The sequence below is a fragment of the Canis lupus genome, chromosome 7, assembly GCF_048164855.1.
Source record: "Canis lupus baileyi chromosome 7, mCanLup2.hap1, whole genome shotgun sequence".
In the NCBI taxonomy this organism is placed as follows: domain Eukaryota; kingdom Metazoa; phylum Chordata; class Mammalia; order Carnivora; family Canidae; genus Canis; species Canis lupus.
The window spans coordinates 51058323-51078036 of NC_132844.1; the positions used below are offsets into that span (position 1 = coordinate 51058323).

General features: G+C 36.8%; 1 protein-coding gene across 46 annotated transcripts in view; it reads right to left on the minus strand.

Annotated features, from left to right (window-relative positions):
- The window catches only part of MLIP (muscular LMNA interacting protein), a 263432-nt gene extending 244103 nt beyond the window's left edge, over positions 1-19329 (minus strand). For 9 of the 46 annotated variants that reach the window (XM_072832597.1, XM_072832592.1, XM_072832593.1 and 6 more), the window contains exon 1: positions 10328-10480. In XM_072832597.1, the coding sequence (XP_072688698.1) occupies positions 10328-10390 (63 nt within the window). In that variant the 5' untranslated portion in view covers positions 10391-10480. Of the gene's footprint in view, positions 1-8579; positions 8722-10327; positions 11771-15332; positions 15567-16299; positions 16403-17768; positions 17917-18474; positions 18638-19179 lie in introns of those variants that run through there. The other 37 variants (XM_072832585.1, XM_072832581.1, XM_072832588.1 and 34 more) reach the window with 22 other exon arrangements.
- Between the last annotated feature and the right edge of the window lie 385 nt (positions 19330-19714).

Below are 19714 nucleotides of genomic sequence, written 5' to 3' on the forward strand. Positions count from 1 at the left end.
CACGTACAGTGTGTTATGAATGTCAGTGTGAAAGCACAGTTCGCCTAAAGCCTGCAATCCATCTCCCTTCAGTTATTCACCAACACCCAGAGCTGTATCAAAAGATCCATTCAAACAGTGCATCCCAGACTTACATTATCAGCAGACACTGCTTTAATTAGCAGTGGTTTTCAAAGGACTGGATGGCTTCAAGAACTTCATTTGAACCAGAAAGTAGAAATCTGGATCCTTATCAGTTTCACTTTACTCTTCCCTCCCGTCCCTGAGTGCTAACAGACACAGCCCTCATCATTCTTGAAGGAAAAAAGAAAAATGGAAATGGTAGCTAGGACTCTGCCATTCGGGTGCAGTCCACTTTTTCCTCAACCTTCAGCGATGCAAAGGGACTAAAATTAGAATTGCACAGGGACCGAGATATCTGTGTCAGGCACGGGGAGTGGTAAGAACTACAAAGGGGGATGAGAAAGAGCTTAAGAAATCACCTTAAAAATAACACTTAAAATGCAGACCTTCTGCATCCTAAATTTTTATTCCTGATGCAAACTCAGCATCTACTTTATTTTCTGTAGTGTTATGAAAGAATAGAATGCTTGATTTTGGCAATATTTTGACATTAATATTAAGGCACTTATATATTATTTTCTTTATCTAGTCTGTAATGTTCACCCATGATTCCATTATTAAATCTTTGTGACTTCTCAGTGAAAACATAAAAAAAAAAAGTGCAATTCAATTCATGAGTACTGAGCTGTGAAATTTTATACTAAAAGAAATCTAATAATCTAGTAATAAGGACTTTGACTTTACACTTGGTCAGTGGTGACACAAAAAATAGAATCTATTTCAGTTTCTAATGTTTGTATAAGTAGGCATTGTTTGGTATGGAAAGGATTTAATAACCACACAGCCCAAAGACACTTTTTACAGACTTCTCAAATGCTAGCGAGCACAGCAATCCTTGCAACTCCAAACCAACCTCTCAGCCTGTAAAGAAGGAGACCAAAGATTACGTGATTTGTCTAAGGTCACACAAACAGAACCTTAACACCAAAATGGTCTCCTAGACTCAGATACAACATGCTTTTTACCACACTCCACAGCACTTAAAAAGAGACGGAAGACCTATTCCTAGGAATCAGAAGAACGCACACACACCCAAAGGCACAGGTTCTTTATTTTGGTTTTCGTAGATGTTAAATGGCACTCAGAACACTTGTGTGCACACCTACGCTAACTCATCATTTTTGTTGTCTTACCTCATTCTGCAATTATGCCCATTAAGATTTCAATTCCTATCGCTTAGTAATATTCTATAGGTCTCAATCATCCATGGCATCTTATCTCCTCCCTCCTTTTTTTTTAATTTTTATTTATTTATGATAGTCACAGAGAGAGGGAGAGAGAGGCAGAGACATAGGCAGAGGGAGAAGCAGGCTCCATGCACCGGGAGCCCGATGTGGGATTCAATCCCGGGTCTCCAGGATCGCGCCCTGGGCCAAAGGCAGGAGCCAAACTGCTGCGCCACCCAGGGATCCCCCTCCTTTTTTTTTTTAATTTCAAGGTACAGATTCTTCAAGTATTTAAAAATTGTTACTGGCTCTATTAAAAGGAGGCAAGAGAGAAGTTAAAGTGGAATTATTTCTTATGCAAAAGAGACTTAAGAGCAATTATTTAGTTTTTCACTTTGATCTGCCAAATGATTACATTTCATGGTTATTCTTTGCAACTATACTTCACCTGGGGTAAAACCAGAATCTTCTTATTACTCATAATGCTGGAGGGATGGGTCAGTTCTCTGAAGAACATTATCTTAACCAGTGAACTCTACAATACCTGGTGTTGACTGATCAATCCTACAACCCCTTTATTGATTTCTCAGAGAGTTCTTATCTCCCTAAGAAATGGGACTAAATTAATCTTACTAAAAATTCAGAACTGACACTGAGTTCAGAAATTCACAGAATCCTAATTTGGAATGTCCTGCATTTGCCTTTCAGTTGAAGGATACTTACTGAGGCACTTACCATAAAATATTTTTATTATTGCCCATCTGGGTTTTTTTTTTGAAAATAACTATTTCCCCAGAGTATTTTGGATGTCAACTTATTACAGAACTCTAGCCCTCTCTGGATAAAAGGGATTAATACATTCAAAATTTACTAGTGATGAATGGGCCATCCTGAGAGAGTTATCAAATAGACACACAGAATGCACCATATGTACCACAAACATGTTAAGAAGACCAGCAGCCTTCTTTTTTTGTTTTTGCTTTTGCTTTTAAGATTTTTATTTATTTTTTATTTGCAAGAAACAGAGAGAGAGAGAGCACAGCAGAGACATAGGCAGAAGAAGAAACAGGCTCCATGCAAGGAGCCTGACATGGGACTTGATCCTGGTACTCCAGGATCACACCCTGGACCAAAGGTAAGTGCTCAACCGCTGATCCACCCAGGCTTCCTTGACCAGCAGCCTTCTTAAAGATGCCCAAATGCCTACCATTCTGCATGATGATGTCACACATAAAAACAAACATGAGGCAGCATCATAGAGGAATTAAAGTCTGGGGACAAATTAACTCACATCCTCTACCATCAAAATGATCCTTCCCACAAAATGGACACCCAAGGCAATTTTATTAGTAAAATCCAGAATATAGCAGAAGTCATTGATCCACTCTCACAAATGGCAGAGAAATATAAGGAGTTTTCTAAAATAAAAATTCAAATGCCAAAGGAAAGGAGATGTCATCGTTCATTTGTTTGTTTTCATATTTCCTTCCTTGGTCATTACCAAAATTAGTATAAAAGGATCCAGGGCAATCAATTATGATAAAGATACATAGATCCAGTGCCTGACCACCAGAGATTTATGAACTTAAATTTACCATTTATTTTATTATATGATGTTGTCTTATTAGGAATTATGTATGGATCAGAATCAACATTCAAGGCATACTGAAAATCATCTCTAGATAACACATCAGAAGCATCAGCAGTCCAAACTTTTTTTCAAGTATGTCAGTATCTACTGTGTACCTGTTACCAATGACGATAGTTAGGCACAATTAGAAAAACAGATTATTTAGTTGTTGATTCAAAACCTTGGGAGCTTCCCAGGTGAAATTTGATATTGCTCCCCACACATGGAGGGCTGGGAGAGACCAAATAGGTAGACCACTCTAGATTGGTAGGTGGTGGGTTTAATAAGCAAGGAACTTACTAATAAGCTTATCTTAGGTGTCACAAGATGAGTAGATCTCCACATCCAACAGCCAGAATCTTAAAAGTCTATATAGAGGCCTTAACTGGATTCAGACACTATGCCATTCAGATGGTCTCAACAACACCTTATTCTCTCTCTCAAGGCAACTTCTTTGAAAACAGCTCCCGCAGGCATATTAGGCAGAATGTATATTCCAAGGAAAGAGTGGCTGGAGGCAGAAGGTCCTCCAACTACTGGAATTCAGCTCATCATGGGTCAACCAGCAGTCGTGTCCTTTCAGTGACCTCCAACAGTCAATATTATGACAGAATGTAATATGTTACAATGTAAAATACTTTACAATTGTTCCATTGTTAAGACATTTCTGATGAATAATTATAGACTTGCTCTCTCAAGTCTAGGTGAGAAAAAAGAATCAGGGATGTTTATCTTTTCTACACTTAAGATTTACCATTATTACCTCATAACCTATGAAAAATTATAAAATACAATAATAGCCTTGGCCAAGGCTTTCTCTATCATGTATGCTTCCACTATAGTCCATAGGACCCTGTCTTGTTCAAAAGTCATTCAGAAATGTCCACTGATTTGAAAGGCTCTTTCTGCTTTTTCTGAGGACATTTCTACCTAACAGATGCTAGATTACATCGGCAAAAGTGCTCTCCCCAACAAAAGTCAGACTTGTTATCAGATAATAACATTGGGAACTATAACCAATGTTAGTCCCATGTTTTTTTTTTGTTTGCTAACAAGTTTCTTCTTAGAAAATAATTAATTTTATTTGTATTAATGAAGCTATGAATAACTAATTGAACCTTATTTTAAAAGTGTGCTTGACTGAATCATCACAGAATTCTAAAATGCCTAGTTTTCTACATTTGTGTATTTTAACTACATTTTTCTTCAATTTTCTCTTTCACTCTATCAAAAAGAATTGGTACAATCTCTTTTTTCTGAAACCGAGAATAATGTTTTTTGCGAGATTATAGGTAAATTTGCAAATCATTGGATAAAATTGTCACCCAAAATTCAAAACAAGTTGAAAAATTTTAAACATAAAGAGTAAAATTTCAGTTATCTAATATTTAAGCTTTCATCTCCTTGTATGAAATAGATCCTGTTAAAAATCTGTCAAAGGACATAATTTCTCAATCTCAGAAATTTCTCTTACTCAAAAAAGCAATATTTATGACATTCAGAAATTGACTATGTTAGTTTGCTTCTACCAAGCTTCAATATAAAGTGAATTGGAAGATTTACCCTTCTCATTATTACTACTGTTGTGATATTTATTGAACATTTATTACTTGAGAAGATAGAATTGTCTCTTGAGACATATTATTTTAATGTAATAGAAGTTACTAGATTTATGCATAAAATCTGTTTTTATCATCTCTTAAAGAAAGAAAACATTATTATCTCAATATCCTGAGGTGCATGACCATTTTTACTATGCTAATACATGAATTTTTCCTTTTCATTAAGAAATTTTAGTTGAAGATAAACATAAGTGAAATTCTTTGTTGATGTATTTAATAATCTAAAGGAAAAGATTTTGGAAAATAGTGAGGATGTCCTGCCTTAATTTTACTTAGCTATTAAAACATACTAAATAGAAATATACTTACTTTCAACATTATTCCAGAAATAACTTCATGTTACAGAGATAAATGTTACCCAGGTTAAATTTATTATTCTGTGTATCATTATTCTGAAAATGAACCTCATAAATAAAATCAGACAAGTAACATACTGACACACCACTTCCTAAAATGTGTTCCAGAGAACACTAGCTAGAATATTCACTATCATTGTGTGCACACATCTAAATGCATTACATTGGTAGAGAGTACAAGAAATACAAGATTAACCTCCAAAATGTCTTATGGCCTTCACTGTGTTTAAATACAATATGAGTCTCCAAAAGAAATAAGGCTGTGTAGTTCATTCTGTACATAGTGTTTCATGAATACTATTGAGCATAGATCAGAACCTCTTTTCATGGAGCAGTTTAGAAAATCAGAATTCTAAGGAATGTACTTTGGGGAACACATGATACAATGGTTACTCAAGCCTCAAGAAAAAGAAAAGATCCATTCAGCTCCAACACGGTTTATTGTGGAACCAAACAGAACTGTATTGTTACAAAATAGTTTCCTTTCTCCCTGCAACCCCACAAAATCACCTTTAGTGTAATCTGACTTTGCAGGATCAGAGAGGACTAAAATATCCAGCATGGCTCAATATGTTGGTTTTTCAAGGGATGAGAATGTCCTTTTCAATCCATGCTAATTGAGTTTTCTTTTTCATGTTTAAGAAATTGGGAAAATATCAACCAATTGGTGAAAAATTTAGATGGGATTGATAAATTTAGGACATTTTGAAGGATTTGAGTATAATATTTCTTATCTGTTACCTACTGATGCAACTTTAATTGTCAAGCTCCCAGGAATCTTTACTTTTAATCTCCAAAGAGCAACAAATTCAGAGGGGGAAAAAAGTAGATAGCTAATGGTAGCAGTTCTCTTACCCCTATTAAGTGTACATATTAGATATATAGTAACCCTACTGAGGCATCCAAATTAGCAAGGAAGAAGTCATACTTTGCAGACAACATGGTAGTCTATGTAGAAAACCCAAAAGACTCCACCTGAAAGTTGCTAGAATTGATAAAGGAATTCAGCAAAATTGCAGGATATAAAATCAACGCACAGAAGTCTGTTGCATTTCTACACACCAAAAATGAAGCAGCAGAAAGAGAAATCAAGGAATCGATCCCATTTACAATTGCATAAAAACCTAAAAAACCTTGGAATAAACCTAACCAAGGAAGTTTATTAACTACAGAACACTTATGAAAAAAATTGAAGATCACACAAAGAAATGGAAAAGCATTCCATGCTCATGGACTAGAAAAACAAACATTGTTAAAATGTCTATACTTAAAAAAAAAAAAAAAGTCTATACTTCCCAAAGAAATCTACACAATGCAATCCCTATCAAAATACCACCAGCACTTTTCACACAGGTAGGACAAACTATCCTAAAATTCATAAGGAACCAGAAAAGACTCCGAACAGCCAAAGCAACCCTGAAAAAGATAAGCAAAGCTGGAGGCATCACAATTCTGGACTTCAAGCTCTATTACAAAGCTGGAATCATCAAAACAGTGTGGTACTGGCACAAAAACAGACACATAGATCAGTGGAAAAGAACAGAGAATCCTGAAATGGACCCTCAACTCTATGGTTAACTAATCTTTGACAAAGCAGGAAGGAATATCCGACTGGAAAAAGACAGTCTCTTTAACAAATAATGCTGGGAAAATTGGACAGCCACATGCAGAAGAATGAAACTGGACCACTCTCTTACACCATACCCAAAGATAAGTTCAACATGGATGAAAGGCCTAAATGTGAGATAGGAACCCATCAAAATCCTAGAGGAGAACACAAGCAGCAACCTCTTTGACCTAAGCCACAGCAACTTCTTACTAGACACAACACTGGAGGCAAGGGAAACAAAAGCAAAAATGCAATATTGGGATTTTGTCAAGATAAAAAGCTTCTGCACAGTGAAGGAAACAATCAATAAAACTAGAAGGCAACCTACAGAATGGAAGAAGATATTTGCAAACAGCAAACCTGATAAAGGGTTAGTATCCAAAATCCATAAAGAACTTATCAAACTCAACACCCAAAAAACAAATAATCCAGCTAAGAAATGGGCAGAAGACATGAACATTTCTCAGAAGGAGACATACAAAATAGCTAACAGACACATGAAAAGATACTCAACATCACTCATCATCAGGTAAATACAAATCAAAACTACTATGAGATACCACCTCACACCTGTCAGAATGGCTAAAATTAACAACACAGGAAAAAACAGGTGTTGGCAAGGATACAGAGAAAGGGAAACCCTCCTGCACTGTTGGTGGGAATGCAAACTGGTGCAAGTCTGGAAAACAGTATGGAAGGTCTTCAGAAAGTTAAAAATATAACTTCCTACCACCCAGCATTTGTACTACTAGGTATTTTATACAAAGACTGCAAGAAGAGTGATTCAAAGGTGCACACTCACCCCAATGTTTATAGCAGCAATGTCTACAGTAACCAAAACATGGAAAGAACCCAAATATCTATCAACTGAGGAATGGATAAGAAGATGTGGTATATATACACAATGAAATATTAGCCACCAAAAAAGAATGAAATCTTATTATTTGCAACAACGTGTCTAGAAGTAGAGTATATTATGCTAAGCAAAATATGTCAATCAGAAAAAGACAAATACCGTATGATTTCACTCATAGCTGGAATTTAAGAAACAAAACAGATGAACACAGGGGAAGAGAAGTAAAAATAAAATAAGACAAAAGCAGAGAGGGAGGCAAACTATAGAGACACTTAACTATAAGGAGCAAACTGAGGGTTGCTGGAGGGAGTGTTGGGGGTATGGGGTAACTGGGTGATTGGCATTAAGGAGGTCACCTGATGTAATGAGCATTGGGTGTTGTATGCAACTGATGAATCACTGAATTCTACCCCTGAAACTTATACTATATGTGAACTGACATGAATTTAAATAAAATCTTGAAGGAAAAAAAATCCTATTTACTTTTGTCTATTTCTTTGGATAGAATAAACTGACATTTTAAAAATCTGCAGACTGTTGATTTTCTTATTTGCTGTAGACCTCACCTTGGAATTTTTTTCAAATAAAGCCAATCACATAAATTTCTTAACTGTGTGATATATTCCATAACATTGTTCATAATAATCTTTATGAGCATACTTTTAATTTTAAAAAAGATATATATTATAATTCAGCAATATTATAATGTATACATATTTAAATATTTTAATAGAAAAGTATTTTCTCCTTTTAAAAACCATTTTTATAAACTTTATTATTTGTAATAAATTTAGTAATTTTCAGAACCTCATGAACTCTACAAAAATGTGTTTTAACTATTTACAGCAGCCTAGCCAGTCATACTATATTACATTGATAGTACTAAGGAACACAACACACATTGAAGTTTTTAGATGTTTATCCACATGAACAGCCAAAGTGTTAACCACAATAATTTCTACTATAAACATTCTAAGATATATATTTCCCAGCTCTCTTAGAGATGTCAAATATAAGTTGACCTTTTCTTGATAACAGTATTACCAGAATTCCTTTATCCGAAAGATATCTGAGTCACATCTATAGCTCTGTTTGCCTGTAGAGGCAATTGCCCACACCACTTAACTTTAATGTGTTCCTTCCCTCCCTGAGAACCTTCTCTTCTCAGTACAGATTAGATGTTTGTTCCTATAACTTCTGAACTGTCCCACATTTACCTCCACTCCTCTGAAACTTAATCGGAGATGAGCCCTGGATCTCTCCTCCAAAGTAATGATCATGAATTTTGTGACAGCTGCTTCCTCTGAGGAGAGGTTTTTGCTCGCTTCTAGAGTCACACCTGTGTTTAAGGTGAGTCCAGAATGCAGAATGTCTGACCCTCCAGGAAGTGAAATGTGTGTACATCAAATCACCCCAATTGATAAGAGACTACTTCCACTTCTGTTTACTTGCCCCATGTGCACTATATTTATTTGCAAAACTTCCCGTAAAAGATTGTCAGAGACCCGTGGATCAAATTTTATACTAATTTCATAGCAACTCTTTATTTATGTATTTATTTACTCTCTATCTAGTTCCATAATGGTTTTATAATCACTAAGCCTTTACAGTAAGCATATCCAAGTTTTCCTTTTATTTTGAAATGCATTTCGGATTTCTCTTTCTATATTAATAAACTTTGAGTGTACACTCTCCAAGTAAGTCAAGCCAAAAATAGTTGGAAAATAATGGGTGCAACCCAGGGAATCTTCAAACATTATAGTTTTTAATCTTCATGACATCCTTCAAATTAGTATTACTACTCCTCATCTTACAAGTGAATTAACTAAGACTCTGAAGGCTTAAACAAAATCCCATACTCATAATCTGAAGTAGTGGAGTGAGCACTGTCACCCAGAACATTTTAACTCAAAACCCCTAGTTAGTTCTATAATAATGCATAGCTTTTCAAAATAGTCAAAAAACCAAAGAGTCCGTGGCCAATATATGTTTAGACAACCACCTAGAACAGAGATCCACAGCTAATATTCAAAATGATGATCTGAATCCTTTAAGAAAAAGTTACATTTAATTCAATATATTTCTTCAAGGCTTTGAAATTATAATACATTTCAGGATTTTTCATCTTTCAAGTTTCAGTACCATTAAGAGTACATAAATATTAAGAGTACATAAATCTGGGTATTTCAAACACCCAGAGCAATGCATTCTCATGATTTTAAGAAGTAACAAAGTTTATGTAGTTTTACTTTCAGCCACTTGTACTGTTGTTAAAATTAGCCATGCCCTGTTCTAACATTAACTCTGTAGCCACAGTACACTTACAAACATAACTAGCCTTCTAAACCCATAGGGTGAACCACGAGCAACACATTCTACCACTATACCAGTCTATGGTATATTTTACGTTGGTGCAAATATATATACAGTGCATTGACATGTAATTCCTCAGCATCAAGGCAAATTTACTTTCACAACTTTCATAGCAAAATAATAAAACCTTTCTGAAGAGTAAACTTTATCCTTATGCTAGATGTCCTTTAAATGATTTGATAAAACATTAAAATAGTCTATAATACTTAATATATTTTTCTTGACACATATTCCTAGTACCTCTGAAGGAAACTAGAATTTGCTAAGCTTTAGCTCAATAAATGGAATAATCTTTCGTTATTGAAGCAATAAACAAGGGCTCAAAATAAATGGATACTGATTTTAAAAATGGAGCCAAACGACATCATTTAAAATAAAATTCGTCCACATTCTAGTATTGAAATTTTATTAATAATTTTATTACACTGTGTCCAGCAAAGTCCATGGAACTCGTTAATTTTCAGGCTGCTAACCAGAAAAAAATATGGAAATACAAGCTAGTTAGTACAACTTTTCCAATCTGTGACAGCTGCTTTTTTTACTATGTCAATTACATTACAAATCTGTGTACACTAAATCTCACACATCTTACCGTCAGTTTCTCCTCTAAATTCTTATTTAATAAGCTTCCTTTTTCATGCTTTTCAAATTCCATGTTGAAACTGAATGAGAGAGAGAAAGAAACAGAGGGAGAGAGAGAGAAACAGAAAAAGATTCAGATTCTGTCTAGAAAATGATTTGACGTGCTTACATGTTAGATATTGCAGGACATTCCAAGTTGTGAGAGCTCAGGACACTATCAGAAAGCCCTGGCGATAATTTCTGGTTAGCTAGTGTTTCCATTTATAGATGTTCAAACCCCATAAACAGAGCCCTGAAGAGAAGTCAGGCAGCTGGCCTTAGATAATGATAAATGTCACTAGATATAAAAGCAAACTCTTCAACAGGAGAATATTCCAACAGGTTAGGTGCCCTGAACCATGAAAGATGCATGTGACAAAAAGCCACCATCAAAGAATTCATTCATAGCCACTGGAGCAGAATAAAACATACTCTAGAATACAGACCTAATAAATCAGCTTACAAAGGACAAATGTAATGGTCATATAACCAATATGAATCAGCCATCCCTGTTCCTCCAAATTCCAATTTGGGTCCTGGTAGTCCCAACAGTTATGTGTTGTTTTATAGCTCAGAAGTTTAAAAACTCACTTACAGGAAAAGAGCAAAGGATAACTAGTGAAAACCGTTAAGACACAACACATATATTCAAGGGGTAGTGGCAATTTTAACCCACAAAAAGTTGGCAAATGATATTTAGAAACACCATGAGATAAAAGTGGTATTTCCCTTCATTTAAAAAGCAAAAAAGATTTTGTTCTTCATTATCCTGGTTTTTCTACTGGGAACAAAGTCAGGACATAGAAGATGAGATTCATTTCTCCAAAAAAACAATGTTTTCAGAATTCTTTGAAAATTGTTACATGTCTTAAAGAAAATTAATTGTGTAACTTGGTGGTAATTAACCCTCCTCTATTTTTTTCAGCAAACCAGATATGTGGATAGAAATAAAGAGTAAATATGGCTTTCAGAGTGAGCCAAGACTGGTCTCTATGGTGGTCTAATCCCTTGGCCTGTATGAAACACTTTAACGCCAGTTTCTGACATTAACTCAAGTTTCCTTCACTTTTTAAGGAAACATTTTAAGAAATGTATTGTAAGGCTCCATCCTTTAGAGTAATGATAGCTGCTTCTCTGTCGCCAGGCAGAGCTGCTCCAGAGCTTATTCTGCACCATGACGGAAGGGCTGAGGATTTCATAAGTGAAATACTTAGTAAGAAGGAAACCCTGCTTCAGAACAATGAATTCAGGAACACTGTATCAGGCTCTTCGGCAAAAGGGACTTTCTTCTCTGGCTCACCTCTGCATTCCAGAAAAGGAATCATGCATGCTTGTTGCCCTAACAAGTTTGAAAATTGATGTCTTATAGGTTTACTAGCATGCAGGATTGGTACGTGTCAAAAGCAAGGCAATAGTTAACATTTTATGTAAATGGAATTTCCAAATCTCTCTAGGGGGTAAAAAAAAAAAAAAAAAAAAAAAAAAAAAAAAAGCATGCTATGGCTGTAAAAGAAACTTGGTTATTGCTAGTTTAATGCCTGAAGGTGAAATTTAGAATCTAGTTAAGAAGCAGAGGAATGGTGGGATGCAAAGCTAGTTGGGGAAGAAGAAAAGAGTGATAATGAGAGATATGTGCCAGTGATGTTCCTCCCACCAGGGATGAAAAGTTTAACTTCAGCAAATGTGTCCTGAGAAGCTAAAATGGTGAAGATTATTCTAGGCGCTGGCAGATTTTTTTCAAAATAATAGATAAAAATAATAAAATTAAAAGATACAATCTCTACATTTCTTCCCTCAACAAACTCACCATGTAGGCATGACTAGATCAAAATAGGATAATAATACTCTTACTTAGCTCACTTGAACAGCACTCACCTTGTGCCAGGAGCTCCTTTAAGGCTTTCCATATATTATCTCAATTAATTCTCAGAACAACTCTAGATAGTAGAGACTATTATTTTCATCGATGTTATGGGCTAAATTGTGCCCCTCACCCCCCAAAATCATGTTGAAGTCCTAGCCTTTCAGAATAAGACTATAGTCAAAAATAGGATATTTCAAGAGATAACTAAGGTAAAATGAGGTTATTAGGGTAGAGTAACCCATATGACTGGTGTCCTTATTAGAAGAAAAGATTAGGGGGAAGCCTGGATGGCTCAGCGGTTTAGCGCCACCTTCAGCGTAGGGTGTGATCCTGGAGACTTCCTGTATGGAGCCTGCTTCTCCCTCTGCCTGTGTCTCTGCCTCTCTCTCTCTGTATCTCTCATGAATAAATAAGTGAAATCTTAAAAAAAAAAAAAAAAGAAGAAGAAGAAGAAAAGATTAGGACAAAAGCAAAAAAATTAGAGAAGGCCACTTGAAGACACAGAGAGAAGGCAGCCATCTACAAGCCAAGGAGAGAGACCTTCCAAAGAAACCAATGCTGCCAACACCTTGACCTTGGATGTTCAGCTTCTAGAGCTGGGAGGAAAGATATTTCTATTAAGTCATGAAGTCTATGGTATTTGTACCACAGTCTTAGCAAACGAATGCACCCATTTAAGAATTAAAAAAAAAAAAAAAAAAAGAATAAGACAGTTACACAACTAACTGGGGGCACTCAAGTTCCCTAGCCCAAGCTCCTAAACACTGTGCACTTAGCACCTTGGAACAAGTTAAGTTCATCACAGGCATAACAGGGAGAGTGGGTAAACAGCACCAGCATTCTGTGGTAAATATTAGCTCCCCTATCCATTTACAGAGGTATGCTTAAAGATATTTTAACTATGTTTTAGGGACAAAGGCTTTTTTTTAGGTAAAAGTATGCCTGTGCCAAAGCTAGCACTTGTCCATTTACTGGCCAAACAGCAGAGACAGAGCCACACTGGTCTCCTCTCTGCATGTCTGTCATCACAAGTATTTTCCTCCCTCTGCCAGGAAGAGAGGCTCTCCTCAGAATCATGTGACTCCCTTCTCACTTCATCCAGACCTTCCCCGAGGATCCATCTAAAATAGCAAACCCTCTGTCATTCATTTGCTGTGTTCTTCGTAACTCTTATCACCGCTGGCATTATATTATTTCACGTGGTATTTTAAGTGAATCCTTATCTATTCATTTGAGGTTTGTCTCTTCTGCTAGAGTATCAGCACCAGAGGGTGCCTTATGCATCACTTTAGGCACTTAGAACATAGTAAGGACCAAATGAATAAGCTTATAAAGGAAAAAGGAAGGAGGGAGAGAAAGGAAAGGAAAAAAGCAAATGAGGAAAGAGAAAGAAAGGGGGTGAGGGTGGGAGGGAAGGGAAATGTATCAAACAGATGTGACTTAAGACATGTAATACACTGTTATTCACATGACTTTGGGTAGAAAACAGGAATGAAATGCATTTATCCAACACAAATCATATTAGAGATGAACACAATATTGAGTGTTCACTTATCTACTCAAACAGCTAACTATTGGTGTAAAAGAGAAAACAGACTAAGCAGCAAGAATAATGGGACTCATTTGCAGATTCTATCACCTTCTAGTTGGGTCGCTTTGAGCAAATTAATTCTCAGAGTTTCAGTTCCCTTTCCCTTAAAATAAAAGGATAATACCAACCCCTTAATGTTATTATAAAAATTAAATGTGGTAATGTGTGCCAAGAACCTGACACAGTGTCTGGCATCAAGCAGGTTGTTGCTGAAAGTGTGTGCCATTTTTAACTTGGACTATGTGAGGTTTACCTAGAAAAAAGTTAGTTCAAATATAGTATCAAATTCTGGACAAATGTGGCACAAAAATTAACATAGAGAGTGGGAGAAAATATTTGTGAATCATTGATCTGATAAGGAACTTCTATCCAAAATGCATAAAGAACTTTTACAACTCAACAGTATAGAGTACAAACAGCCCAGTTTAAAAATGGCCAAAGAATTTTGAATAGAGATTTCTCCCAAAGACAAACAAATGGCCAACAAGCTTATGAAAAGATGTTGTGATTAACGGAATGCAAATCAAAGCCACAATGAGATAACACTTCACACCCACTAGGATGACTAAAATCAAATAACAGCACTGGCAACAAGTGGATAAACTGGAACCCTCCTACATGGCTGGTGGGACTGTAAAGTGGAACAGCCACTTTAGGAAACAGTGTGGTAGGGTACTTGGGTGGCTCAGTAGGTTGAGCATCTGACTCTTGATTCCCGCTCAGGTCATGATCCCAGGTGCGAGATCCAGCCCCCGTAGGGCTCTGCGCTCAGCTGGGAGTCTGCTTCGGGATTCTCTCTCCCTCTGCACGCTCCTCACTCCAATTCACGCCCTCTCATGTGCTCTATCTCAGCTCTAAAATAAATAAATACATCTTTAAAAAAAAAAAAAGAAAGAAGAAAATAGTACGGCAGTTCCTCAACATTTTATATAGAGAGTTACATGATCTAGCAATTCCATTTCTAGGTATATACACAAAAGAAGTAAAAGCATGTATTCACACAAAAACTTTGTACACAAATGTTCATGATATAGCATTATTCATAACATCCAGAGAACAGAAACCACACAAATGTCTACCAACATGTGAAGGGTGAAGCAATGTGGAATATCATACAGTGGCATGTTATTGGTCAATAAAAAGGAGTGAAGCACTGATACCACATGAACCATCCAGAATAATTGGCAATTCCAGAGAACTGGAAAGATAATGGGTAGCTGCCAGGTGGTGAGAGGGAAGCAGAATGACGAATGACTGCTAACAGACATGGGGCTTCTTTTTGAGCTGGTGAAAATATTCGGAGTTAGATAGTCATGATGATGGCATAACTCCAAATATACTAAAAACCATTGAATTGTATGTATTCTTGAAAAGAATGCATTTTATGGTATGTGAATTTTATCTCAATAAAGCTATTATTGAAAAGAAAAGAAAAGAAAAGAAAAGAAAAGAAAAGAAAAGAAAAGAAAAGAAAAGAAAAGAAAAAGAAAAGAAAAGAAAGATCTGTAATTCCTTTCTAACCTGGAAATTTGCGATTTCTTTCCCAGGAACATAATGTAACAGGTCACTCCAAACAGGAAATTAAAATCTACACCACCATAGGCCAGCAAGAATTCCATTAAAAAGTCGAACAAATGACCCTCAGCAAATGATATTTACTTCAAGAGACTAGCACCTCTTCCATTTCTTCGCATCCTCGTTCTGTGCCTCTTACAGAGGGTGAAATCTCAGCTACTCAGATTTGTGATGTGGTGCCTATATTCAAAAATGGGGAAAGGAGAGATTGCAGCTATTAAGATGACTTGTTCATCTACAGGGTGAGAAAGTTAAATATAGTTTGTTTGGTTCTTAATGGTGATTTCTCCACACCTGCCATTTAAAGAACTTTCATCTCCACAGCCACAGCACATATAGATGCTGTATTTCTGAAACCTCACAAGGTAGACAGACACCCCCAAGCATGAAAAACAAATGCTGTTTTCTTTTGAAAAAATAAACTGTAAAGCATGGTGTAGACAACTGAGAATCTTCCTCATTGTGTGCTCTAGGAATAAATACCTTTTTATTAAGATAAGGTCCTCTTCTGAGACAATGGATGCCTTTTATACAGGTTTATCATTCCACATGGCACCTGCAGGCATGGGTAGGTCTTGTATGCTCTCCACAGATCAGAAGCCCATGTAAGCCCCACAACCAGGTACTGATAGACCAGTACACGCCTTCAGGTGCCATAGTATGTTCCCAAAACCACACTGGAAATGTGTACCCAAGAGCCAGATGCAAATCTAGCTTAGACCTAGCACTGAGAACTGATCTCACACAGCTAACTATTGACCGACTAGTATTGCTCCTAGTTGAAAATTTACACCCATGCCTCTAGAAAGCTCTGTTTGATGGTCAAATGAGATACACGGGTGGCAGTGGCAGTGAAAAACAAAATGCAGAGACTGGTCCCCCAGAATTTTCTGAGTCTTCTCAGAACCCCTACCTAAGTCTATTTATCAGGTTTGGTGATTGTAAACTCTCAAGCAGCAACTGCAGACTCTTCTGGAAAGTTCCTCTGACTCTTATCTTCTCATCTGTCTGTGCACCTGGAAGACACAAACAGAGGAAGACTTTAGTGTCCCACCATCCCCATATGTAAGCATCCCTTCCAGCTTCTGCAGGCCAGAGGTACAGGATGCTCAGGGTTATAGTATGTGCCTACAGTTGTGAAAAGATAGTGTCTACAGAGGAATTTTTTAAAGTTGAGTTTGTCACTATATAATAAACATTTTTGTAAGTTGAATCTGCCAAGTGGACACAATAGCAAACCCTAAAATATCAGTATACGATAATTACGATAATAACAGCTTAACAAATTTGTACCTTTGTAATTACCACTCTTCAGTGAAACATAAACCTTTTCTACTAGAATATGATTTTTCTACTTCTTCTGATCCTATTTGTGCCCTTATTTTGGTTCTGGGCCATATTTTTAAAATGTCTGTAGAAAAGATTTTTATTCAGTGTCTGAAAAGAGACATTTTCTTTATAAAATCATTTCTTGATGATAGAGCATCCTTTGGAGCACTAGAAAATAGTTCAATCAAATGAGAGCTGAGAACTTTGAAAAGTGGTAGGTTTTTTAATGTGTCCATCTGAAAAATGCAAATCTTTTACTAAAACTTATTGAAAAATAAAATGTGAGGTAAAAAAAATAATACAACACTGATGGTAATTTATAAATACAGTAATTCTGCTATAACACTAAATCCATACCTCAAGAGTCTATAACACACAAGCTGATTAAAACCACTTGGGGATCTAATTCCAGGATGTTCCATTTTCTTCACTATTTTATACTCAACATTTACAATTTTTGAGGGATTTAGGATACATTTTCTCTTGTTCATGGTGACATCCATGATGTGTGGGTTGAACAAGTTTTTGCTCTTGCATTTGGGAACACTCACTATATTTCCAGATCCTTTGAATAGTAGATATACTTCCTAGTAGTATCTGTCTCTCTGTCTCTCCGTGTCTCTCTCTCTCACACACACATACACACTCACTCTCTCACTCACACCATTGCTATTTCAGTCAAGACAATAGCCAACTTAAATTGATCAATATTTAAATTTCCTTCAGGAAAAAGGATTCAGAAATGGAAGGCTTTACTTCTTGAATATTAGAATTACAGTGTGTGTTTTTAACTTGAGAAACAAGTTCTGGATGGAAGTTTTCCTGTGTCTTTAGGGCTTAATCAAAGCAACCAGATGCAGCCCTGTGGCTCACTCCTCCCCTAAACCCAGCAGCTTAGCATTGTGGTTGTGTTGACATGACAAATCACTTTGCCCCCAAAGTAACAGCTCCATGCCCTCTGAAACAGCGTACCCAGGATGTACTTTCAGATTTATCAGTCGAAATTGAAACATGTTCCAAAGCAGTGTGCACTTATACAGAAAGAATGCTTACCTTTCAACTGACTTGGAAGCAGCATGCAGAACGATAATCCAGCAGGGAGGTCACCGGCCACATTCCCAGAGCAGCTGACCCTGTCAGTCTTTGGAAAGTACTGTTTACTCTGTAACTAATGTTGGATACCAGGCACAAGATACAGAAGCTAAATTAAAAAAAAAAAAAGTTAGGCATAAACCTCAGCCCCACAGGGACCATTTCACAAAAACAGTAGTTGCTAAGTTTCCCCAGATGATTTCTTTATAAGAATGTCTTGGCAGTAACAGGGATTTGGAGTCAAGTGTTGAAAAGTTTTGCTGTATATCCAACTATCTACTTTTTAGCGTACTGATGAAAATTCTTTAAGCTTCCCTATGGACATGAGTGGTAGGCGAGTTAACGGTTACTTAAAATGGAGTTTCTTTTCTATTTGTATTGATTGGATTTTTAAAATACAATGGAAAGTCCTCCTGAAACGAATTGCCAATTGCCCCAGGGAAGGAAAGTCAGAATTAAGTAGTAGTAGGTGCCCATACAGGACTGAACCAACTCCACAGTCAGAAAGGACAATTGCTCCGCTATCCAGCTGCCAGCAAATATCCACAGAGGGTAGATTGTTGGTTCACAAACTGGCCCCCATACGTGGAGAGCAAAGAGAGCCTGAGGGAGGAGGCAGGCTACTCCAGATCAGTAGGTGGAAGGCTTAATGAGGAAGGAGACTTACATACAGGCTTGTCTTGGGCATCCGCAGGACAAGTAGATCTCTACACCTGCGCACCAGGATCTTAAAAGCTTGTATAGAAGTCTTAACAGGATTCAGTCACATGTACTCTCCAGCTGATCTCCTCAACACATTCCTCTCTCAAGCTGTGCCCTTGAAATGGCTCCTACCAGGGGAACAATAGGCAGAACAAATATTTGAAGGACAGGAGAGATGATGAGAAGCCTCTGATTGCCCGGGTCCATAGCCCAAGGGTCAAGCAGAGGTCATGTCCTCTTGACAACCTCCTCCAACAGAGACCTCCACTGCACTTTCTTCATTTCCCACAAATTCTTTTCCCTAATTACTCTCAACAGAATGAGTCCGTGTTACCCCAATGACCAATAATTAATGTCCAGTGTTATCCAACTTCGGCTTCTGGTTGACTTAGAGGCTTTTTTAAAACCATGACCCAAGAAACTCAGTGTTTGAAAAACAAATTAGTACCCATTCATTTGATGTTCTGTAGAAAATATATCATCCCAGATTGGCTTTGTCATCCTACCCAAAATATCACCCCACCCTGAATCCTATAATGCATAATGTATTTTTAAGAAAAAGAAAAGATCACAATCACATATTCGCTATTTGAAATTATTCACAACACTACTCTCATTATTTCCACTCATTAAATTGATTTAGGTTGACAATCTCTAAGTGAATACTCACGTAAAACACAATGTTATTTTAAGGTATTATTTCATTCTTTTTCATGCAGTTCCGTAATTTGACAATTATTGGTTGAACACCGTATCTGTACCATTTTGCCGGTGCTGACAGCATTCAGGGGTTGAACCACAAAGTCTCCCATCAGGAGCTTAGTTGGGAATGAACAGAATCACATACAGCAGTGCACCAAAGCAGGCTGAATGTGGCAAGTGCTAAATTGAGAGTACAAATGACGTGCTTTGAAAGTGAAAGAAGGAGAGGACATTCTGGCTAGAGACACTGAAGATGATTTTACACAGATGTTGGATTTCAGCTGGACCTTCTTAGTCCTTTCTACTAAGAGTGGTCTTCGGACAGCAACATTGACCTCACGTGGGAGCTCATTAGAAATTCAAAATCCTGGACGCCAACTGAGACCTATTAAGTCAGAATCTACAGTTTAACAAGACCCACAGGTGATTCCTCTAGGCATAAAAGTTTGAGAAGCACTGATTTAACTACTTCTAGAATTGGTAGAATTATAGGAAGCAGAACA